At 43.1% G+C, this 25,166-nt stretch overlaps 1 protein-coding gene across 2 annotated transcripts in view; it reads right to left on the bottom strand.

Moving 5' to 3' along the window:
• The window catches only part of LOC110529898 (SAM and SH3 domain-containing protein 1), a 332,895-nt gene extending 319,120 nt beyond the window's left edge, over positions 1-13,775 (bottom strand). Inside the window, exon 1 of one of the 2 annotated variants that reach the window (XM_036985458.1) lies at positions 12,357-13,775. In XM_036985458.1, the coding sequence (XP_036841353.1) occupies positions 12,357-12,863 (507 nt within the window). In that variant the 5' untranslated portion in view covers positions 12,864-13,775. The remainder of the gene's footprint in view (positions 1-12,356) is intronic. The other variant, XM_036985457.1, reaches the window with a different exon arrangement.
• Between the last annotated feature and the right edge of the window lie 11,391 nt (positions 13,776-25,166).

Below are 25,166 nucleotides of genomic sequence, written 5' to 3'. Positions count from 1 at the left end.
ATGTGGATGTATTTAAGCGTCAAAGATGAACGGAGCAACGTACAGAGAGATCCTTGATGAAAACCTGCTACAGAGTGCTCAGGACCTCAGACTGTGGCTAAGGTTCACCTTCCAACAGGACAATGACCCTAAGCACACAGCCAAGACAACACAGGAGTGGCTTCAGGACAATTCTCTGAATGTCCTTGAGTGGCCCAGCCAGAGCCTGGGCTTGAACCCGATCCAACATCTCTGGAGAGACGTGAAAATAGTTGTGCAGCAACGCTCCCCATCCAACCTGATAGAGCTTGAGAGGATCTGCAGAGAATGGGAGAAACTCCCCAAATACAGGTGTGCCAAGCTTGTAATATCACTCCCAATAAGACTCGGTGATGTAATCGCTGCCAAAGGTGCTTCAACAACGTACTGAGTAAAGGGTCTGAATACTTATGTAAATGTAATATTTCCGTTTCATAGTTTTAATAAATTAGCAAAAATTTATAAAAAACAGTTTTTACTTTGTCATTATGGGTTATTGTGTGTAGATTGATGAGGAAAAAAGGGGTCTGAATACTTTCCGAAGGCACTGTATATCTTGCCAGTATGGAATTAGACAGCAGAGTGTGTAGTGTGGCTTCAACTTCACAGCAAATATGCCGTGATATATTTTGAAACAATTGCATTTTTGTACCTCAATTATTTAATGCCTTTGCACTGTGTTTCTGGGTATTTCAAACAGTCTATTTACGTCCACAAATTCACATAACCAAGTATTCAAGTATGACAATAGCTGCTTAAAAGCCACTCGATCATGTGAGAAAAAAAGAGCACAGTGGGAGAACATCCCAGTGAAATGAGAAGGCCAGCTGCATACAGTGTTACACTGCTTTTCCCACATTTTCACTTGTTCTCTGGAGAAGGGTGGTCATCACTGTCTGTCTGTGGGCCGCCTGGACAGAAAGCCAGCCATTAAAATGTCCTGTGGTGCTCTGATAAAACAATCAGACACACCATTCTCAAAGGAGAAAATACGTAGCAGGCTACTCCTTCAATTGCCAGAAAATGTCAATGAATTGACAAGACTGAAGGTGCATATATATTAGATATTTTGAGTATTTCACCAGTTCACCAAACTGGAACATGCTTAACACCCCAGCCATCCTACAATCTAAACTTGATGCCCTCAATCTCACACAAATGATCAATGAACCTACCAGGTACCTCCCCAAAGCCTTAAACACGGGCACCCTCATAGATATCATCCTAACCAACTTCCCCTCTAAATACACCTCTGCTGTCTTCAACCAAGATCTCAGCGATCACTGCCTCATTGCCTGCATCCGTAATGGGTCAGCGGTCAAACGACCTCCTCTCATCACTGTAAAACGCTCCCTGAAACACTTCAGCGAGCAGGCCTTTCTAATCGACCTGGCCGGGGTATCCTGGAAGGATATTGACCTCATCCCGTCAGTAGAGGATGCCTGGATATTTTTTTTAAATGCCTTCCTAACCATCTTAAATAAACATGCCCCATTCAAGAAATTTAGAACCAGGAACAGATATAGCCCTTGGTTCTCCCCAGACCTGACTGCCCTTAACCAACACAAAAGCATCCTATGGCGTTCTGCATTAGCATCGAACAGCCCTCGTGATATGCAGCTGTTCAGGGAAGCTAGAAACCATTATACACAGGCAGTTAGAAAAGCCAAGGCTAGCTTTTTCAAGCAGAAATTTGCTTCCTGCAACACTAACTCAAAAAAGTTCTGGGACACTGTAAAGTCCATGGAGAATAAGAACACCTTCTCCCAGCTGCCCACTGCACTGAAGATAGGAAACACTGTCACCACTGATAAATCCACCATAATTGAGAATTTCAATAAGCATTTTTCTACGGCTGGCCATGCTTTCCACCTGACTACTCCTACCCCTGTCAACAGCACTGCACCCCCAACAGCAACTCGCCCAAGCCTTCCCCATTTCTCCTTCTCCCAAATCCATTCAGCTGATGTTCTGAAAGAGCTGCAAAATCTGGACCCCTACAAATCAGCCGGGCTAGACAATCTGGACCCTTTCTTTCTAAAATTATCTGCCAAAATTGTTGCCACCCCTATTACTAGCCTGTTCAACCTCTCTTTCGTGTCGTCTGAGATTCCCAAAGATTGGAAAGCAGCTGCGGTCATCCCCCTCTTCAAAGGGGGGGACACTCTTGACCCAAACTGCTACAGACCTATATCTATCCTACCATGCCTTTCTAAGGTCTTCGAAAGCCAAGTCAACAAACAGATTACCGACCATTTCGAATCTCACCATACCTTCTCTGCTATGCAATCTGGTTTCAGAGCTGGTCATGGGTGCACCTCAGCCACGCTCAAGGTCCTAAACGATATCTTAACCGCCATCGATAAGAAACATTACTGTGCAGCCGTATTCATTGATCTGGCCAAGGCTTTCGACTCTGTCAATCACCACATCCTCATCGGCAGACTCAACAGCCTTGGTTTCTTAAATGATTGCCTCGCCTGGTTCACCAACTACTTCTCTGATAGAGTTCAGCGTGTCAAATCGGAGGGTCTGTTGTCCGGAGCTCTGGCAGTCTCTATGGGGGTGCCACAGGGTTCAATTCTTGGACCGACTCTCTTCTCTGTATACATCAATGAGGTCGCTCTTGCTGCTGGTGAGTCTCTGATCCACCTCTACGCAGACGACACCATTCTGTATACTTCCGGCCCTTCTTTGGACACTGTGTTAACAACCCTCCAGGCAAGCTTCAATGCCATACAACTCTCCTTCCGTGGCCTCCAATTGCTCTTAAATACAAGTAAAACTAAATGCATGCTCTTCAACCGATCGCTACCTGCACCTTCCCGCCTGTCCAACATCACTACTCTGGACGGCTGTGACTTAGAATACGTGGACAACTACAAATACTTAGGTGTCTGTTTAGACTGTAAACTCTCCTTCCAGACCCATATCAAACATCTCCAATCCAAAGTTAAATCTAGAATTGGCTTCCTATTTCGCAACAAAGCATCCTTCACTCATGCTGCCAAACATACCCTTGTAAAACTGACCATCCTACCAATCCTCGACTTTGGCGATGTCATTTACAAAATAGCCTCCAATACCCTACTCAACAAATTGGATGCAGTCTATCACAGTGCAATCCGTTTTGTCACCAAAGCCCCATATACTACCCAACATTGCGACCTGTACGCTCTCGTTGGCTGGCCCTCGCTTCATACTCGTCGACAAACCCACTGGCTCCATGTCATCTACAAGACCCTGCTAGGTAAAGTCCCCCCTTATCTCAGCTCGCTGGTCACCATAGCATCTCCCACCTGTAGCACACGCTCCAGCAGGTATATCTCTCTAGTCACCCCCAAAACCAATTCTTTCTTTGGCCGCCTCTCTTTCCAGTTCTCTGCTGCCAATGACTGGAACGAACTACAAAAATCTCTGAAACTGGAAACACTTATCTCCCTCACTAGCTTTAAGCACCAACTGTCAGAGCAGCTCACAGATTACTGCACCTGTACATAGCCCACCTAAAATTTAGCCCAAACAACTACCTCTTTCCCAACTGTATTTAATTAATTTATTTATTTTGCTCCTTTGCACCCCATTATTTTTATTTCTACTTTGCACATTCTTCCATTGCAAAACTACCATTCCAGTGTTTTATTTGCTATATTGTATTTACCTTGCCACCATGGCCTTTTTTGCCTTTACCTCCCTTCTCACCTCATTTGCTCACATTGTATATAGACTTGTTTATACTGTATTATTGACTGTATGTTTGTTTTACTCCATGTGTAACTCTGTGTCGTTGTATCTGTCGAACTGCTTTGCTTTATCTTGGCTAGGTCGCAATTGTAAATGAGAACTTGTTCTCAACTTGCCTACCTGGTTAAATAAAGGTAAAATAAAAAAAATAAAAAATAAAAGTTCCTATGGCAGCTGGGGAAGAGCTTCACATTCTGTATAGCACTGAGTTCACAGTCCTGAGGCCACATTAGCCAAAATGGTAATGTTACATTCTGGTAGTGTACAGGAGCTAGAACCATATTGAGACCCAGAGGGGATGTACTACTGTACGGTCTGTTTCCTCTTGTCAACTCTGATCAGGATCACCCCAGCTCAGCTAGTGTTTGACAAGCAGGTCAAACCCACTAGCGGTCAAAGATCAGGGAGCTAGCTAGCGACCGAGCCACAACACACCCAGATGTTATTCAGGTTCTCAAGTGCTGGTGTTAATTACACATGGTACCAAGCCTGGTAACAAGTCTGTTTGTGCTGTATCACAAACTCCTGTAGAAGATGAAAATACAATGACCGTAGGAGTTGGCCTGATAGCACTAACAGATCTGGGATATATTAAACAGCCTTTAAGTGGTAGTTTAAAGGAGACTAGGAGTAAAACAATTTGAGGGTGTTTTGTCTGAAAGGAATGAGTGTTGTCCATCCCTCTATGACCCTACATCCTCTCCTTCCCCCTCCTCTATCCTTTACATAAACAATGACTGCACTTCACCTCACTAATTTACTTTCTCTCCCTGACTCAAGACCGTAAGGGCCGTCCTTGACATTTTATGACTTCCTTTTTATGAGCCAGTTGTTTATTACACCTACACTTAAACGGTAAAGTCGAAACCATGGCAAACACCAGAGCCGTTTTGTTCTGATGGGCCTCCTCTTCCCATCTCGTGGCAGCAAGCCAGCCAGTACGGTGCAGTGCAACATGGAGAACACAAAATGCTGGCAGAAATATAGGCTAAATTAAAATTCTTTACCAAATTACTCTGCTGCCTGCAGTATCAATAATGAAAAAGCTCTTTATTATGTAAAAACTGAGCCTAACGTCTCGTCTTTGTGAGAAAGCAGAGAGATGGTTAAGAGATGTTGTTTATCTGGGGCTATATTCAGTGGGGAAGAACGATATGGATGATGTATGCTATAAAATTGTAATATAGAAATGTCTATTATTTTAGGTAGTACTATACTATAACACATTAGTATCACATTGGTATGACCACCATACTAATATCTGAAACATTCTGGAAGTTAAGCCCCTATAAACAAGCCCGGTTTTTCACACTAAGGCTTGGCAGTACTTGGTTTCTATAGCCACAATGCAGGGGTACTGAGGTGGACCGTGGTCAGGTTCTCATTAGGCTAACTAGAGGCCATCTCTAACAGAAAGCTAATTTCCTGAAAGGTGAGGAAGCTGGGATATTCATTATAGTTAGAGAACTTAGAAAGGAAGCGAGGTGAGAGTGAAGCATGTAAGGTGACGATCTCACATTGGCAAGGCGCATTTAAGCCAGAAGCCTCACATGAACTCCCTGCATGCTGCATCAACTGCTCTCAGGTTTGAACAAATGGTGTAAAGTTGTCCCTGATCTAGGAACAGCTTACCCTTCTTAAATTCTAACCGTTAACCATTAAACTGACCTAAGATCAGTTCAGCAGCCCAATCCTCTTTCCACTCACTGATTCCAGCCCTGTTTCTGTTTGAGCAGCAAAAACAATGTGTTATCTATTTACAATCATCCTCACTGCATGACACCCAATGGTTTTATCACCATCCTACCAGGACAATGATGGACACTTGCCTTCCAGTGGTATTCAATGGGCGGAAATTGGAAATCCAAAACACAGCACTAGTGAAGTGATGTGGCTCCATAAGCCTGCAGCCAAACAATGGGGGCATCTCCATGTGTTTTGCTTCCACTTCCTAACCACACAGACACAGGGCGTATAGAGGAGCGAGACTATTGTGGTGGAAGATAGGACATGGGCTGCTATATCTAAAACCCTACAACACGGACATTCATTGACTGTCAAATTGTGGACGCTACTGTAGCTAAAAAGGGAGAGACTCAAATCCGCATAGCAAAGCCATAACATTTAACCAGCTATCCTTCCCATCCATTCCACCTCATGTGTTTAAGAGGAAATATAGGCTAGAGCACTATCCTGTAGACTGCTGCTGTTTTTGCATCCCTTTTTGGCGCATGAAGACAGAACAATCGTTCAAATTGTTCCATTGAACTTAATTCAACAGCTCCACTTTCATTTGCAGAAATGCCATGACTTGACCACAGATCTCTTTGTGTTTTAGGGACAGAATTACACAGGGTATGTGGTTCAATATGGTTAGATATAGCATCTTGTAGATAGCATAGACTGGATACAGAGACTGTGCTACCCCCCCCCCCCCCCCCCCCCCCCCCCCCCCCTTCTGTCTCCTCAGCCTCCGTGCTCTGGAATGGCAATTCAGAGTGTGTCACCGCAACACAGCGAGGGGACGAGCCATGGCGCTCCAAATCACTGATTACTGCTGCAGCTCTCCCAGAGAAAAGCAACAAACCTCTAATTGTAGGCCTCCCTAACCTCATGCACCGGTACGGGAAGAAAATATAATTTCAGTTTATTGGTTTTGCTCTTTTTTAAAAGCTTTTGTCGTTCATGGTGTCAAAGTCTCTTCTCAGTTAGGAAAATGCAAAGACGAATTCGAAAGGACTAGTATAAGTGTATTATCTAAGTAGCTCTTAGCAAGTCATATGGCTGCACTGCACACATCAATTACACGCCAAACACCATCTTTACTGCTAGTATTGTTCCCCAATGAGAGATCTAGAACAGTGCAATCATAGGAGATGTGTTTACATTCAGGAGCAATGATAACCCGTGTCTCTCTCCTAGACAAGGGCTCCCTGTGGTCTAGATAAGGATCATGGGTATTTATGTCTCCCAGTAGAGTACTTGTAGTGAAGCGTTGGCTTATGGTCCTATAGCCTCACAAGAACGTGGCAGTCAACGACACTTCAGAGGATCATCACTGAGCTATGCTGGCGGAAGTACTGTGTCTATACATTAGCACACAAACAAACAGGGAAACATTGCAAACAGCTGAACACCAGATACTGAACCTTCTACACAACCTATATTGGCTTATCTATGCTGATATACTGTGTAAGCCTCGTTGAGACAGCTATCTTGTCAACTGTCAGTAGCTCTGTTCTATTTCCCCCCAATACCATCTCCATCTCCAGTGGAGTAGACGTCTCGTCTCAAGGGCAGAGATAGGAGAACCCTTCACTGACCAATCAGAGGCCAGCTGGTCAGTTCCATCACTGAGGGCTCCTCACACTTAACTCGATCCTGAGGAGAAAAGCACTGGTCTGGATCACATTCTACTGCAGGGTTTCACACACAAATACTGTGTACACACACACACACACACACACGCACACACGCACAAACGCACACAAACTCCTTGAACCTTTCATTCTACTCCAAAGCTTTAGCTCTAAATAAATATAGCCTTCAAAGGGAGGGATAGTTTAACCCTCTGGAGCCAACACTTTGTTTCAGCGTGATGTAAACCCATAATCCCATAAAAAATCCCAAATCTCTGTGGGATTCCCATTTATGAGAAAAGGATAATGGTAGGAATATAACGAAGCAGAAGAAGTGCTGACAAAACACCTAAATTAACCGTCTCTAGACTCATTGAAATTTGATCCCGGATAAATCCCAAATAAATTCAAATGGAAAGCCTCCAAATAACATGTGCATAGGATAATCCTCTGAAATGCTCTAGAGTAAAACATTGATCTCTTCAGGAATGGTTGACATTTCATATCTAATTATCGACATGAAATGCACGCTATGTTGACAAAAGCTGTGTGTGTGTGTGTTTCGCTCACTACTAACAGAGTTGTCATTGAGTAAGCCCTCAACAGGCTGAGCATCTGATGTAGAGCCAGTGGTCTGATATAAAGACGCTCTCAATCTGCTTCCTCACATGAGTTCCAGCAGAAAACCAGCAGCTAGACACCCTCGGTTTAAAAGTGCTGCTAATCATTGACGACACATATTAATCAACTCAAATGGCCTTGGCCATTATGGGCAAGTCGCAGGTTGATCCGCCAATTCCTCAAAGAGGTCTAGGGGCTGGAGAGTGTACACTGTGTCTAGGTGAGAAACCCTAGACAGGTAAGTGTGAATCAATCAACCATGTACAAGTCTGTCCCTCTCTCTGTGTATACAGGAAATCAGAGAGTGAATGAAGGCTCTTCCTCTTCCTGATCATTGATCCACAGCAGCCAGCCATTACCAAGGCAGCACTCACTAACTCACACAACCCCAGGGGAAAATAGGGCCAGACAGGGCTCTCCTGAGTCCTGGCATACAGTAATGGCTCAGCCTCTGATCAATAACTACTTAATCTGAGATGCATATGGGCATTTCCATGTAAAAGGACTCATGAGCACCAACGTGAAATTCATAGGAGCATGTCAAACCTGGTGTCATATGAAAGATAAGTCTATATTTTTTATTAAGGCATATATACATGTTTCAACATGTTATTTCCTAAATACTAGAAATAAGCAAATTAGCTTTGATTTCTGCTCAAACAGATGGAAATGGTTCTTAAAAACAACTACCACAAAAAGTATTCAAATGTATTAGAAATACATCAAAACACAATAATGTTTAAGTTAAGACCCCTGCCAACTAATATCAACACTTATATTTGGTTTTGAAGTGTGTAACAAACATATTTTACAATTTCTCTCCCTCATGAGGGGAGAGGATAATGAAAATTCACAGAAGTAACAACTAAAAGTAGACCTACCAATTAGTTACAGTGTTTTTACTAACATCTATTTGGTTTATGAATTATTAAGCGATTCAAACTCGAAATTCTGTTACCAAATGGGATATGATAGTAGTCATAAACCACAGTTGGGTCACCTGCTACAGTTCTCCCTTCCACCTGCCTACTGTTATGTTCACCTAATAACGGTCTTCTTTCTCTTTCGTCTGGTGGTCAAAGCAAATGTGGAAACAGTCTGGACAAACCCCTCCCTCTCTCTGCAGCGCCCTCTTCTCTCTTTCTCTCTCCAGTGAATGTCACCACTCTTTGTGACACCGTGAGCCCCCTCTCTTTCCATTTACTGTAACCAGCATCCTTACCCAGTGAGCACTGATGACACCGGATGTTCATGGACGTTGAAAAGTCGTTGAAATTTGGTCAGTCTGCCCGGGCCTTGAACTCAACTTCCACAGACATTGTTTATTTGGTACGGTCTGGACCGGCCTTGATTAGGTCCAAACATAGATCAATGATTGCTTCAATAGACCAATGGAAGCCTGTGTTTTGCAAGTTTGGAGAGCACAGTACAGTACAGTGAACAGTACAGTACAGTGAACGTTCAGTTGAGTATAGTCTAGCACACGAGAGTTGAGTACGCTATGATGTACTGTATTGTACTGTACTCTACTGTAGTGTCCTGAACTATGCTCTACTTTACTCTACTGTACTGAACTCTACTCTACTGTGCTGTACTGAGCTGTACTTTGATGTCCAAACCTGTGAAACATAGCGGTCTATGATTGGTTCTGGACCAACCAAATTTGGTCTTGTTTGGTGGCTGAGCTCATTAAAATAATAGCCAGTGTGTAGAATAATACCCAAATATACAAAGTAGGATATTGCATATTTCTACCTTTGTGTAGCTTTATAGGATACATCACCATGAAGAGAATGACATTCCTTCCATAAGTATGCATTTCTGTGTAGTACAGATCAGGGACTCGTAAAGAAATGATGCTGCCTCAATTCTGTTACCTGGTGTAAACCCACTTCATTTACTGTAGTTCAATAACCAAAAGATAGTTTAAAAAATGACCTAAGTCAAGGGTGTCATGTCATAGCCAATGTTCCCTCTAAGCTGCGTGCACGCACAGCAGCCGAGACTACTGCACAGCTCCCAGGGACTTAGTTGATCTCCAAACATTTCTGGAAAAAACCCAACGATAAAGCCTTTATGTTCCTATTTTTTATTTTTTTTGGTCTCAGGCTGTTGTTACCTTCATGTGTCTGAAGGGTACAAACTGTGCCTTCCCGGCGGGCCCAGAGAACAAATCATGTGCACTATGGGCCTACTGCTGGCCAATCGGATGGCTCAGATGACCGTGTCTGCAGTAACGTAGCAGGCATAAAAGAAAGCTACAGCAGAGTAGATACTATGATAGTTCAACATGTTTAAAACCATGACTAGAGAGAGACTGTCAACGAAAACAACGAATACAGACATGCTGTTTTTATGAGTAAGTTCATGTTTAAGTTCTTACTCAGCACCATCAACACTTTGTATTCAACACTTTTAGAAGCCATAAAATGCACGTTCTGGACACTGCTGTGACGTAAGTGTCCCAATGAGTGACAGAACACTGAGCCAATCACGGCGCAAGAACATTACCAACCCTTACGCTTTGTATTTTCCGCTGGCTGGCCCACCACCACAGAAAGCACTGAGTTAAGCTGAAACACTTGCATTTTGGAGTTTTTACATTGTTTGCAAACTGATATGTGACAAGTATTAATGCCAAAATAACATGCAAAAAATGTTTGGTGGCTCTGCCCCACCTGGTCTGAATGAAGGAACGCCACTGGGTGTGATCATATAGTCTACCTCAAATTTAGATTTATTTTTTAAAATGTCCCGAACTACAAAGCATTGGCAGGACAATTCAAGCGAAGCCAATATGCATTGACAATGTATTGGGACTATAGCTTACTGCATGTTTTAATTGGTTCATTTGGCATAAGTATATGTTTTTTTTAATCATGTTAAAAACATCTGAGCGGTAGATCTCATCTTGCATTTTGACTCAAAGTGATCTTGTCTCAGAAAAGGTTGACCACTGTTCTAGAATGTTCCCTGTTAACACTATCAATGATTCCCTTTACTGTGGCAATTGTGATCGAATCAAAGCAATATTCGCCACTTTCAATGCAACGCACTGAAACAAAACGAACTATGCAATATATTTTGTTGTAGGCAGAACGCATCGGAGTAGGATTCTATTGCATTGACACGCACTGGTGCCAAATAAACAATCAGAGCTGCAGTAGGCCTATATGAAAATAGACCATTGCCATATATGGATCTGTGCCATTTACTTTGAACTGGATTGTGTTTACAACATGAGCGTTAGTGAGTAAATGTGCTTATTTTGAGAACAAAGCGAGAGATGCATGTAGCCACGTGTGCACATTTTGTTCATATCCTTTGCTAGTTAGTGATTTATTAGCCCAGTTATAGATCATTTGTAGTCAGCAATAAGGGAGTGATTGCTTCCTACAAGAGCACAAAACATGTACATTTCTTGACATCTTTGAAAAGCAAGTCAGATAAAGAGCTTTTTTTGTCTTTAAGGGTCAGTATTGCATTTTGAGACAGGCTTGAATAATCTAAGTAGCCACAAGGCAGAGGGTAGCCTCATTTGTCTGATTCTCTGTAATAATGGTATGGGAATAATAATACATTTTATTTTGCAAAGTGGTATGTTGCATCAAACAACACAACAACATGTTCAGTCAGTCCTTGTCTGAAGGACAAGTAAATAAACAGGTTAATGTCTCAAGGAATGTAGGTCTACATTGAACACCACACATTAGGTGCAACTGTAGGCTGAATGATAGAACAGCTATTTCTATGTTAAAATGTTATGGGATAACACTGTACATGATGAAGCCCTCGCTTAAACTGAGCAGATTTTGGGTGGCTTGAAACAGATTCTATGTTGGGGTTAAAACCTTTCATTCTTGGCTGACCTGGCAGGCTTTCTTTTGTGTTCTACTTTGCTGCAGACTACTATGGGAGGGTTTAATAAGGTTCACAGTAAAGCCAAACTGCCTGGATACTGTCCGGCTTTGGTGTGGTGTACACTAAGTCAAGTTCAGTGTGAATGCTATCCCAGTAGCTTCTGGTCACTTGGCTGACTGAGAACAAGATCACCGGAAACCTGGAAGGTTGTTATGTGTATGTTTAACTTTTCAATAAAGTCTTGGAACTCCAAAAAAAAAAAAAAAAATGTTATGGGATGCATTTTCTCCATTGTTTTTGATGGCAGGCCACTCTGGTAGGCCTACATTATGATCAAGTAGCCACAGTAGCCTACATGGACACTGTTAAAACTGTAATTTCAAGCAGGTACAGCCTCACTGTTCACAGTAAACGCGCTTGAAGTTACACATAATTTTCACAACGTTCAAGTTTGCTCTCAGCAGACCTGAAATTTGCTTAGTGCCGAAAAAAATATGAGGGAACATTGGAAGGAACAATTTGTTTTTGTTTGGCACACCAGTACAAAATCTGAGTCTGCGCAATTCCGTTACAGTGAAACTGCCCATATATATGATACCCAACCCGACATGTATTTCATGAGTAGTATCTTGCTCTGATTCAAAATGCTTTGGTTGATGGATGATCCTTTGCATGGCATGAGATTGGGTATAAGGTTGTTATGCATTGGCTATAAAACTTTCCAGAAAGAGGTAGCCTTGATGGTGATCTTACCTTGTTTGAGTATGGCGGCCTGGCGAGGTTGACTCCATCTTTGATTAGTTTATCTCTAATCATGATCTTCAGCTTCAATTTGGGGTAAATCACCAACTCCCTCCGCTTGCCAAGCGTCAGGTTCCTCTGTGCGCCCAGATACGCGCCCCCTTTTCCCCCCACCCGGTCACTGTTCGATTCGGTCCAAGACTTGGACGCCCGCAGTTTGGAATCGTACTGGTCCACCAGATGCCTGGTGTACATTTCAGAAGCGGGGGGCATCGGCTCAAGCGTAAAATACAGCCCAGCCGCAGTTTCCTTATCCTCGTCTTTCAGCCTTTGCACCGCGTCATGGATCCGTTGCCGGTGGTGCGGTATGTATACACCGATAGCATCCAGGTCGGGGTCCCCAATTTGTTTGCAAACTTCCAGATCATCGTAGCCGTTATCTACGAAGGACTCCACATACATAGAGAGCTGGAGGGTCTTCAGCCACTCAAACACGATAATGGGTCCGGTGCTTGTCATGTTTGGGTGTTGTAAGTAATGTAGAGAATGCAGAACAGAACACTTCACCTATAACTACTTTCCCAAACGGATTTGAAATCTCATTGTTAAATGCAAATGAAAATCACCAAATCTGATCGCAAATAATGCGGTCTAAGCATCGAGAACACGCGAAGAATGGACAATGCAAATGTTGTAATCCATGACTCAATCCCAATCAACAGTATGCAGTTCAAAATCGTATTATTTCCTTTAGGGAACATGGAAGATGTGCGGTCCCTGTGCTATATACAATAACCCCGTCTGTTGAAAAGGGTCAGTGAAAAGAAGTAGGCTGACATCCAGGTGAATTTGTCACCTGCCAATATTTGCAGGATATGATTTCAGTGGCTGCGGTGACAGCTATTAAATCCCCGGTGTCATTTCGCCATCGATGTTACTCGTCCATATTGACATGCCTGGCTCACAAGTGGTCACCATAAACAATAGCTTTAGGCAGAGAACATGATTTGTTTAAAAAAAAAAAAAAAAAATCCATACAGTCGGATTAGAAAGTATTGCCGTAGGCTTTTCCACGGATGGGAAATTGACAGAAAATATAATTTGAAAACAAAGTAATACCGTACCAATGAGCACGACCGCACGAACCGTTTTGTGTCCAAATGGTTTTGGGAATGCTGGAGCACTACAAGCAGCTAGAGCGGGTACAACAATCCACATAGGCTAAACCACTTTCAACGTGGTGTTCCACGAGCCAAATGGTCTGTGTGCTCAGCCTTCCACGCCCCCAGATCCGCGTGTGACTTTAAAAATAGTGATGGAATTCCTTCTTTTACAACCTGTCACCGTCAACGAATCCCCCCCACACGGAGTCCTAAGTTTACCACGAGAGGCAGAGAAAGATGCTCCCGGGAGCTCATTTCATCTGCCTTTCATACAGTTTAAACGAGCAGTCTCGTTGCTAGTTTGATTCACGTCTCTCCCCTTACTGTCTGATCTCTCTCTCTCTTTCTCTCTCTCTCTCTCTCTCTCTCTCATTCAGTATTTCCATGGTCTCGTTTCTTATCAAGCACTAGCACTCCCTGTCTAACAGCTGAGGTACTGAAATACTGGTTATAGGCCCACAGTATTCTATATTATTACCTGCTACTAGGAACTAGGGATGAAAATGGTGACTACATAATTATTTATGCTCTTTGTTTTCATGTTGCTATTGCAAGGGAGGGAGAAAAAGAGCGAGCAGGTTTCTGCCTCACAAAAGGCTTTCAGATGCTGACCACTACATTGCCTCTCTCTCTCTCCATACCAAATCAGGGAATTAAACACTTTAGGGCCATATCGACTGTTTGCTCCTATTTTACTTGCCTTTTTGTTGACCCTGGCCCATAGGATCAGTCCACTACCCCCTGCAGACAGACAGAGGAAGACACACCCTTCCCATACATGGACGACTGCCAGTATGACACTACTGACTGTGTTTCTCTCATTCCCCCACTCTCTCCATGACTCCCTATCTCCAATCCAATGTGCAATGCTCTTCCCTCCCTATCTATTTGCATGCCTTTGCTGCATCACAGGAGAGCATCAACCCGAGACACAATATTGGTGCGTAAGGAAAAACTGCTAAAACCAAACAGAAAGGGATAGAGAGAGAGAGAGAGAGAGAGGAAACAGCTGGTTGACAAGTTATGACTGAGACCTGTCTGTCCATGTGGAGGCCAGCCCAGCCCATCAGCAGTGATGCATGCTTTATCAAACCAGAGCTGACAGCTTGTTAGAGTTTAGTTTGATACAATCACCACGACTATGCTGCTGCCTGGGAGTGATTTGAGCTGTGCTTCGCTCTATGACATGCAGTTTGCGTAGTATAAACGCAACACACAAGTCAGGGGAGAAGAGATGCATTTCCTCGTCTTGGAGCGTCTTGGACCTCGTCTTGGAGAGGAATGTCAGAAACATGCCAGACATACATGGGAGGATATTAGGGAGAGTCGTAATGGAAGCAGGATTTTCAGGAGACAGAACACAGAACACGGCCAAGAGCTGGTACGAAGATACTCAATAATATTGACATCTGCTTAAGGAGTCTTAGTAAAGAAGAGGGAGGAACATCTGTGCTTACACAATAGAGTTTGTTTGGGTGTGTTCACTGTATGTCTGACTCCCTCCTTTACATCAACCTACAGTAAATATCAATCATGTCCAATTAAAAAGGCTTGTTATTTCTTGACAGCGAGGATTACAACTCATCCACAGGGCTTTGCTTTACTTACTCTTCCCCTTCCTGTCCTCAGTCCTCTGTCATAGGAGCTGAGTGACATTGGAGTATCATTAGATCAGTTACAGACACAGGATTATAGGACACGTGGTGACAGATGGGACACGGGACATGGAGCATGCCACGCTGGGTGGACTCAGAGCGCAGGACACAGGACGCAGGGCTGTCAATGCTGGTAGTGCCAGGAATACCATGTTTCCATACCGCTACCCAGCTACCCAGGTGGAGCACAGTGGAAGGATGTAGGAGCAGACTGCATGGGCTATTGCACAATACATACAGTGCCTCACTCTTCATCGCTCTGCATCTATACTGTAAATAATTAATTTGGATGTTCAGTTCTGTAATAAACTTATAGTTAGTACCATTTAGCAGACCCTTTTATCCAAAGCAACTTACAGTCATGTATGCATACACTTTACATATGGGTGGTTCTGGGACTTGAACCCATTACCTTGGCGTTACAAGCACCATGCTCTACCAACTGAGCTCCATAGGACAGGTTATCTAACTGTTACAGTACATCTATCTTTACATGATGCCTCGACTAGTTTCCTTGATATATGCACAATATATTCAAATCAGGGTACAGAGAATCATACATTGAATCACAGCTCTGATATGATTTGAGTAAATAACACCACTACAACAGTGTTGCTATTATTGTCTTCTAGTCCATATACAGTAGGCTACTTACTGTAAAAGGAATGTTCTATGCATTCGCCACATTCCTCCAGAACTGCAGATGCGTATTGCCATTGCCCTGGAGGAGAGAAACCTTCTGTCACATCAGCAAACGCTTATCTAACCTTCACCTAACCACCTCAGAATGAGGGGACCCATATTAGCATACGGCCTGGTAAATATGGATGTGGTGGAGAGGTGGTGGGGATGGTGATTTAAGGAGGGGGTCGTAATAATGAAGAGAGACAGAAGAGAGAGTGGGTCAGACAGGTTAACAGCAGCCAGATCTGTTAGACGCAGCCTGAGGGTAGAGGAGAGGAGCTGCCTGGGACTGGAGACAAGCAAAGTCCAGGCTTTTACCACGCTAATAGTACTGTCTGTGCCTTTTCATTTTGATGATAGGGGTGGAGAGGATTGGGGTCTCCTTGGCTACCGATACATTGGTGAAACCCTCCATGAATTCCCTGAATGACCTCACTCTGAAACCCTTTGAAACCCCAAGAATCACCTCTACCTAGAAGACCATGAATCATGTTGTGCATGTTGCTGGGCAGTTCTCTTGGTTTTCACTAGTGGGTCTCTATCATCCATATAGGTGAAGGATAGACGTTACTCTGGCAGAGCTGGGAGAAGGCAATCTGACTCAGAGTGGATAGTGGAGTGTTAGAGAGAGATGTCAGAAGAGAGGTGTGTTATCATCTGAGAAGTCCTTAACCTCCTCCCACACAGGTGCATGTGGATTAGGTCTTCCTTATTCCCTGCCACACGGCATGCTGCTATGCTCTGTGGTTCCCTGCTGTATCCAAGCTGTCATTTGTGGGAGAAGATATCAAATCACTGATTATTGCCGATGATTGCTCCCACGGTAGCGTCTCCAGGGGCTGCCCAGGCCAGAGTAGAGGCTCCCAGAGCTGATAATTGCCTGTGATTGCTGCCTCAGTTCTGTTAGACTCTGCTTCATTTCTACATACAGGGTTGACGTTTGGTTAAAAATGATCGTCCACAGCTAATATGATACGAGTTCCCCAAAAGACTGTCCTCTTCTAAAAAAGCATGCATATTCTACTAAGCTTATGCACAGTAGCATCTCAATGAGAAATGGAAATAGTTTCCCCCAAAAAAAGGCCATTGTGGGGGTGGGGGTGGGGGGGGGGGGGGGGGGGGGGGCTAAAGGTCCCGAAGCTTCTGTGCATGTGCAGGAATCTCTACATAGATTTTGTAAGTAGCTGTTGCTCATCTTCCCCCTCCCTTCATGTTTCCTACTTGTCATTTACACACTGTGGCAACGTTTCTTTTGTCTTTAAAAAAAATCATATTGTATTTATATATATATATTTTTTTTTTCTCACACCAGATACAAACATGCACATACAAACAACTTAAAGACGCACACAAACAACGGCTACATCTCATCTGTCCCCACCCACATGCTCACAACCCCATCCCTAGTTCCTACATTATTGTTTGCCACATGACACATGCTACTTCAATATTTCAATCATAAATTGTTCGATTTTTCCATTGTGTTAATGATGGCGCTTTAATTGATTTCCAGGTTTTTAGTATACATTTCTTTCAAGATGAGCGATGAGAAGAGAATCTTCCAGCCCATTGGGTATCTCTGTGACTCACCACCTGGGTTCAGTCTTATATAGCAACATTTGAAATTGGGGTTTTTCCATTGATAAAAGGTAGAGACTCAGAGTTACAAAATGTTATATCATACACTGCATTTTTGAGGAACAATGGGAAAGTAATTCTGCTTTGAAAGTTGATACACTAGTAAACTCACTTTTGAGAAAAGGGCCTTTGAGTGTTTTAGTAACTACTGGAGAGCTCTCCTTATGCCATGTCTTTAAATATGAAGACAGACAGATTTAATAATTGCAATACTTCTGACAGCCAACTTTCTAGCACCACCAATAACTTTTGGAGAATTGCCAAAAAAGCATACGTTATTCAGTCATTGTTAGTTTTACACTTAGGACATGACTCTACCGTTGTACTGTAGCATTTGTGAATTTTAGTTTAGTTTATACTGGACTAAGCATACATTCTCTTGTGCCAACATCAGTTGTTTTTTTCTTGGTTCCAATAGTTTATATTTTTTTCAAAGAGATTGTCAGTTGGATATGTTCTCTGCAAGGTTTTGTATATCTTACCTATCATATGAACATCCCTTTCTGACTCAAATAAAATTCCCTCAAGGTTGCTGCGATGTCCAAAAGATTTCAAATTACAATTTTGTGATATGTAACTTAAATGTTCCATGTATTTGAAAATACCTACATTGGTATGTCCAAAATTGCTTTTTAATTTTCTCATGGAAATAAATGTATTTCCTGTTAAAAAGTAATTTCTGATTACTATGCTTTTAGTTTTCCACGTTGACCATATTTTACTTTAGGTTTTGTACATCAGCTTCAAACAGCTAAAAATACAACAATTTTGTTTATGGAAAATATATTTCACAGCAGTTTAGATGGTACAATGATTCTCTACACTATACTTGCTTGTTTTGTCACATAAACTGAAATAAGATGAACTTTTAGAATTTGTACCAACCAGGAAATGGTGGAGCGATTTCTGCATAGTGCATCTTTAAAATGAGTAACACCTCAATGGCCACATTTTGAGGTTAGTTTACTGTAACTTTGAAAGCAATCATTGAAAGTGTGCATGTTCAAGATAGCATGCAAAGGTCACAGGTCTGTGGGGATCTTCACAATTGCTGTAATAATCTGCGCAATATCTTGAACAGCATTGATCACTTGCAATATGTACGTTTAGTGTAATCTTAACTGCAATCCAGGTCATTTGGTTGTGCTATTAGATGAAGCACAATGATAACACATTAAGTTGTTGTATACTGTAAATACAATATATCTGAAGTTATATTCCCATTTCCAATTTAGATGACCATTTTTTCCCATTGGAATCTGGCTGTGCTTATAAATGGTTGAAAACATGGTGATAACACATTGGGAATTCGACAAACTTCTGGCTGTCTTTTTGAGTGGGTTAATAAAGGTTGAAAAATGTCTTAGAATAGTCTGCAGCCACTCAATTCTAAAAATGTGAGCTAATTAATTTGCTGAGAGGTCTGGCTGGGGGTTAAGAGTCCTCCGAGTAAAATTTCATAATAGGTTTGCTAAATATATAACCCTTCACTGACTGCATAATTAAAATAGCCTACGGGTAAAGGAACACACAGGGTAAAACAGCAGGGCCTGAGACAGCTAGCTACCCTCCATTCAGATAAACTATCAAAACAAAATTATATTTTCCCATTCTGCGTCATGGACAGACAAGGCACCCAGTGGATTCTCTATCAGCCTCCCAGCACATTGAACTGGAACTGGGAGTTGAGGAAAGGACTTGATCTGTCTTTGTGCTCTTTTAATTACACACAGCTGGGTGGGTTCTAATCCCCAGAGACCAACTGGCAGAAGGGCGCGTCCATAAGGCTAGGAGTAAAGCTAAGCTTCCTCTACAGTAAACTGAATTAAATGTCCATTATTATGTAGCCTAATTAGCCTACTCCTGTCTATACAGAAATAAATACAATCATTCAAAATAGGCTACTAAACCAGAAAGCATGACTTGGCCACAGACGATCATTAGCTTCTATGATAAATTAAGCTGTCAATTGTTTTGAATCGCTTTGCCTACAGTCGGAAACGCCCGCAAAACGAGTTGACTGTCAATGAAAAGTAGAGGACCAGCCAGGCTTATCGCAATATTTCTAAATACAATCGTGGGAAAACATACGGTAGTTTGGAAAGCAAATGGCTATTGCTGTAAAGAGAAGACTCTAATCTGTCTTTTAGTTATCAAAATTCTCAACATAATTAAGTGAACAGTATAATGTGTCTTATTGGCACCAGTGGACAGCATCGGCCATATCGCCATTGAGTGTGCATATTTACTCTTTATCTTTGTTAGGTCAGTGCCACTTGAAAGTTTGTTTTTGGACAATAATTTCCTCCTCCCGGTTAGATGGAAATCACACTGTATTTGTCCCCACTTCTCGTAGGCCTATTATATGGATCAGACAGTGTTGCTTTTATTGATCGTCAGTGTCAGTGTCAGTGTCAGTGTCAGTGTCAGTGTCAGTGTCAGTAGAGTAGGCTACCCATTCATTTTTGTTGCATTCAAAAATATTCTGTTGATGTGTCCAGTTATATAAAGTGTAGTAAAATTGCATGAAATGTGTTTATAAAAGGTCAAATGTATTGTGTGCATAGAAAGGAGTAAGAGAGCACTCACCACCCTCAGGGCAGAGTATGGTTAATGCAGTGAGCCACATGCCTATGCACAAGGGGCCATAAGCTGCTGTCAATCATTCCGACAAAATCCATCAGAGTCACAACCTGCGGGAGCCAATTTCCTGTCTTTGTTTCCACCTCCACTATCACAATGGAAGTGATTAGACCAAAAGAGAGAAAGATTTTACATTTTGGCATCGTATTTGGGAATGTTTGTAATTTCCCTGCAGCTCAAGTTCAATCAGGAAGGCTGCTCGGGATGCTCGTTTAATTTAATTCAGTAAGCATAACGTAATTCACTTTGTTTCCTATTATACGGATATAGTGGGAATGAATACAAACGTATCATCATCAGCGTAGAGTATTGTTTCTTCTCCTCTTTCCTATTAGCCACGTGAAGAATGCCATTCACCTATTTAAATAATAGCCTATAAGCAAGGCACAATAATTCACATTCCTGATGCTTACTGTTTAACCTTCCTCTCTCTCAACCAATGAGTGTAAATCTTGGAATGTATTCAGTGGTGATTTTAGCATGTAAATCTTGGTGGGGCAAACTCCCCAAAATATTTGTAGATGCATGCCAGCAAAGCCACTACACAACACAACAAAACACAACACTAAACAATACATTAATTGCACTATAACAGTGACAAATGGTGCCCACAAACTGTTAGGGCCCACATGTAGCTGTCCCAACATCAGCGCTTTCTTTTCAGCACCAGGGAGTGAATCCTTACCACTGCTATACCTGGCTATCAGCGGAGCCTAGTCTGGCAGCGAAACAGTTCATTCAGCCTCATTTACTGCCTTTAAAAAAACATAACAGATATTTCTGACTTAAGAAAAAATGGTTTCTACTGACAATTGAGATGCATGAACTATGGCATAAGGGGGAGGACGGGCGGATAAGAGACATTAATGAGCGAGCTAGGATGACCGTAGTCAATATAACTATTTGTTCAGAACTTTTGAAATGTACAGCGGCAGAAATCAGAACATGGAATGTTCTTACAGTATTCTCCCTGTACACCAAGTCCGGACCACAGGATAAATAAAGGGGGCATATAAGCAGACAATGAAAGCTCTTACAATAGTCAATGATTACATTTCTCTAAAACAGGCTATAGGCTACATGTGCACAATCAAGTCAGAACAGTAAGGTTGGACCTCAAGAAAGAGGACAGAGTTCCCAAGTTGGATGAACTTTCAAAATGTATTTTCCCAGGAGGAGCTGGTTTTCTTCCGAGTTCCCAGTTGTCTTGATCTCACTGAAGTCTGAGATTTCCCAGTTCAAATTTTCCAGTTGTTTTGAAAGTGGCAGAAGTCATGCTGGATTGACAGCATGGCCAATGTATTCAACCTTTTATGGCCCATGGTGTTGAATGTTTATCCTTTTAAGCTTGGAAAAGAGAACCTTAAACCCAGACTTGGACCACACACCCAATCCACTGAATAGCAGGCTAGCGATTGCTTTGCAACATTTGCAGTTAGCCACTGATTCCTTCCAAACCCCTCATTGTTGAATTTGCGATTTCCAACGAATCGTGTAATGTTTATGTCCAGTAGCACCGATACGCTTTATCTATCATTTCTCTTCAAATTATTTGCCAGTACATTGTCGACATGATTTATGATGATGTCTGCTAGCTTGCTAGAAAATATTTTGAAAGTATGATGTTGATCATACTACGGTAAAGCTACGGTATATATTACGTGATTTGATGTCATTTATCTGTGGCCAATGACCTTTAGCCTTCTTGGATGGGCACTTCTATTTTAACTCTATGGCAGCACCCAAGGGGCTTGAATTTTTTAGCTCTACCTATAGATTTTGCAGTGACGTAGTGTCCTCATGAGTGACAGAACACTGAGCCAATCACGGCCAACTACAGAACATTAACTCTAAGCTCAGTATTTTCAGCTGGCTACCCCACCACCACAGAAAGCACTGAGCTAGGCTGAAACACCTGCATTTTGGAACTGCCTTACTCAAGAAAGCAAAAAAGAGAGCATGTTTGTATGCATCTTTATTAACTCAAAGATACTTTTTTTTTACATTGTTTGCAAACTGATTTATGACACATATTAATGACAAAATAACATGCAAAACAGTCTCCAAAAAAAAATGAATGACGGGTCACCACAGAATGTAATTATATTTTTACTTACCCTCATAACCTCGTTTTTCATTAAAAGTTTTCAAATGACGGTCATTGCCTTTCGTGTTGGCTAGTCTTGTCAGACGCCGAAATTTCCTGAAGGAGAGGATTCGCCCATTGTTCCAGTGATCGATCAATACACTCCCAAGCAATCCAGGTGAATTTTCCAAGACTGTGATTTCCATCACAGTGTTCAGGTATGAGCTCCTTCAACTGGTTACTATTAATGTTTATCTCTGCAACTCCCAGATGATGGAATACTTTTCTTGGGAGAAGTGGTCGGTTCTCCCAGAGGGAGTAAAAACCACCAGGTATTGGTTGGCTTTGTCAGCGAGGGGGAAAACCCCTAGATGTGAGCCTATCAATGAAGGCTCCTCTTCAGAGGAAGGGGAGGACCATCCTCAGAGAATTTCTTGAAAATAAAAACAGTGAAACCTTTTTAGATAAAACTATACTAAATATATTAATGTCACCAAATAATTAATTAAAACACACTGTTTTGCAATGAAGGTCTACAGTAGCTTCAACAGCACTCTGTAGGGTAGCACCATGGTGTAGAAGGAGGACAGTTAGCTTCCATCCTCCTCTGGGTACATTGACTTCAACACAAAACCTAGGAGGCTCATGGTTCTCATCCCCCTCCATGGACTTACATAGCAATTATGACAACTTCCGGAGGACATCCTCCAACCTAGAATCCCCCAACTCAGAATTAGTCTCTTCCTGATCGACTCTCCTGCGTTTCCTGTTGTGTTGGGCCTTCCCTCGTTGGCCTCTCATGATCCTATTATTTCGTGGCAACAGAAGGCTCTCAAGGGATGGTCCTGTCAGTGTTCAGGGAGGTGTGTAGGTGTTTCCTTAGGTGCCACTACGGTGGAAAGTCCAAACCAGGTTTCCACCATGCACATTCCCCCCAAATATGCCGATTTGGCACTCGCCTTCTGTAAAAAGAGGGCGACTCAATTACCACCCCATCGACAGGGGGATTGTGCGCTAAATCTCCTGGTAGGCGTTGCACTTCCCAGAAGTCATGTGTATCCTCTGTCACAGGAGGAGACGGCGGCTATGGAAACATTACGTCGCCGAATCTCTGGGAACAGGGATACATTCGGCCTTCCACTTCACCTGTCTTCTCGAGTTTCTTTTTTGTGAAGAAGAAGGATGGAGGTGTATTGACTATCGAGGTTTAAATCAGATTACGGTAAAATACAGTTACCCGCTACCTCTCATCGCCAGTATGACAGAGTCATTCCACGGGGCTCGCTTCTTCACAAAATTGGACCTCAGGAGCGCTTACAACCTGGTGAGTATCCGGGGGGAGGGATGAGTGGAAGACGGCATTTAGTACCACTTCTGAGCACTATGAGTACCTTGTCATGCCGTATGGGTTAATGAATGCTCCATCAGTCTTCCAATCCTTTGTGGATTATATTTTCAGGGACCTGCATGGACAAGGTGTAGTGGTGTATATAGATGACATTCTAAAATACTCCACTACCCACGCCGAGCACGTGTCCCTTGTGCGCAGGGTGCTTGGTCGACTGTTGGAACATAACCTATACGTTAAGGCGGAGAAATGTCTGTTCTTACAACAGTCCGAGCCCACTCCCCCTGAGTGTCCAGCTGGGCATCTGTACGTTACGTTTGATGTCCGCGATCGTTTGATCTGTAGGGCTCACACGTCACCCTCCTCTGGTCATCCTGGCATTGGTCGGATGGTGCGCTGCCTTGCTGGGAAGTACTGGTGGCCCACTTTAGCTAAGGACGTGAGGGTTTATGTTTCCTCCTGTTCGGTATGCGCACAGTGCAAGGCACCTAGACATCTGCCCAGAGGGAAATTACAACCCCTTCCCGTTCCACAACGACCGTGGTCACACCTGTCGGTGGATTTCGTGACGGATCTTCCCCCGTCGCGGGGTAACACCACGATCCTGGTCGTTGTGCCCGGTCTCCCTACGGCTCTACAAACTGTGGAGGCCCTGTTCACCCACGTATTCCGGCACTACGGGGTGCCTGAGGATATAGTTTCTGATCGGGCTCTCGACCCTTCACCTGCCCCTTCACCTACCCTGCCGGAAGCTGTGTCCGTGGTTTGTGGGGCCATTTAAAATCCTGAGGAGACTGAACAAGGTTTGTTATAGGTTTCAACTGATTATCGTATTAAGACCTCGTTCCATGTGTCTCTCCTCAGGCTGGTGGTGGCTAGTCCGCTCCAGCAGTCTGAGGTGCGGGAGGTTCCTCCGCCCCCTCTGGACATCGAGGGTGCCGACCGCCGATCAAAAATTCATCAAAAAAGCCATCATGGACTCAAGGCGTCAGGCGTCAGTACTGAAGGCCCCTCGCCTTCAGTACCTCGTGGAGTGGGAGGGGTACGGCCCGGAGGAGAGCTGCTGGGTACCGGTGGAGGACATCCTAGATCCTTTATTGCTACAGGAGTTTCACCCTCTCCACCCGGATCGCCCTGCGTCCCGTCCTCCGGGTCGTCCCCGAGGCCGGTGTCGGCGCACTGCTGGAACTGCTCCTCAAGGGGGGGGGGGGGGGGGGGGGTAGGTACTGTCACGACTTCCGCCGAAGTCGGTCCCTCTCCTTGTTCGGGTGGTGTTGGGCGATCGACGTCACCAGCTTTCTAGTCACCACCGATCCATGTTTCATTTTCGTTTTCTTTTGTCTGTATTACACACACCTAGTTTCAATTCCCACATCATGTTCCTTATTTAACCCTCTGGCATACATTTCTGTTCTGTCCGTGATTGTTGGTGCCTTAGTGGTTGTTGTAGCTGTTAGTTTGCATGCATTTTCCTATTTGGAATATTGCTTGAATTTCTGTGAGTAAACTCAGTTGTGTTGCTCAAAACTGTGTCCTGCGCCTGATTCCGCTACATCTCTGCACCCAATCGATGACACCTACATTGTAAAATGTATTTTATAAGCT

Source organism: Oncorhynchus mykiss, chromosome 8 (genome assembly GCF_013265735.2).
Source record: "Oncorhynchus mykiss isolate Arlee chromosome 8, USDA_OmykA_1.1, whole genome shotgun sequence".
NCBI classification, from domain to species: Eukaryota; Metazoa; Chordata; class Actinopteri; order Salmoniformes; family Salmonidae; genus Oncorhynchus; species Oncorhynchus mykiss.
The sequence above is the reverse complement of the archived record's forward strand: the minus strand, read 5'-3'. Positions and strand labels throughout refer to the sequence as shown.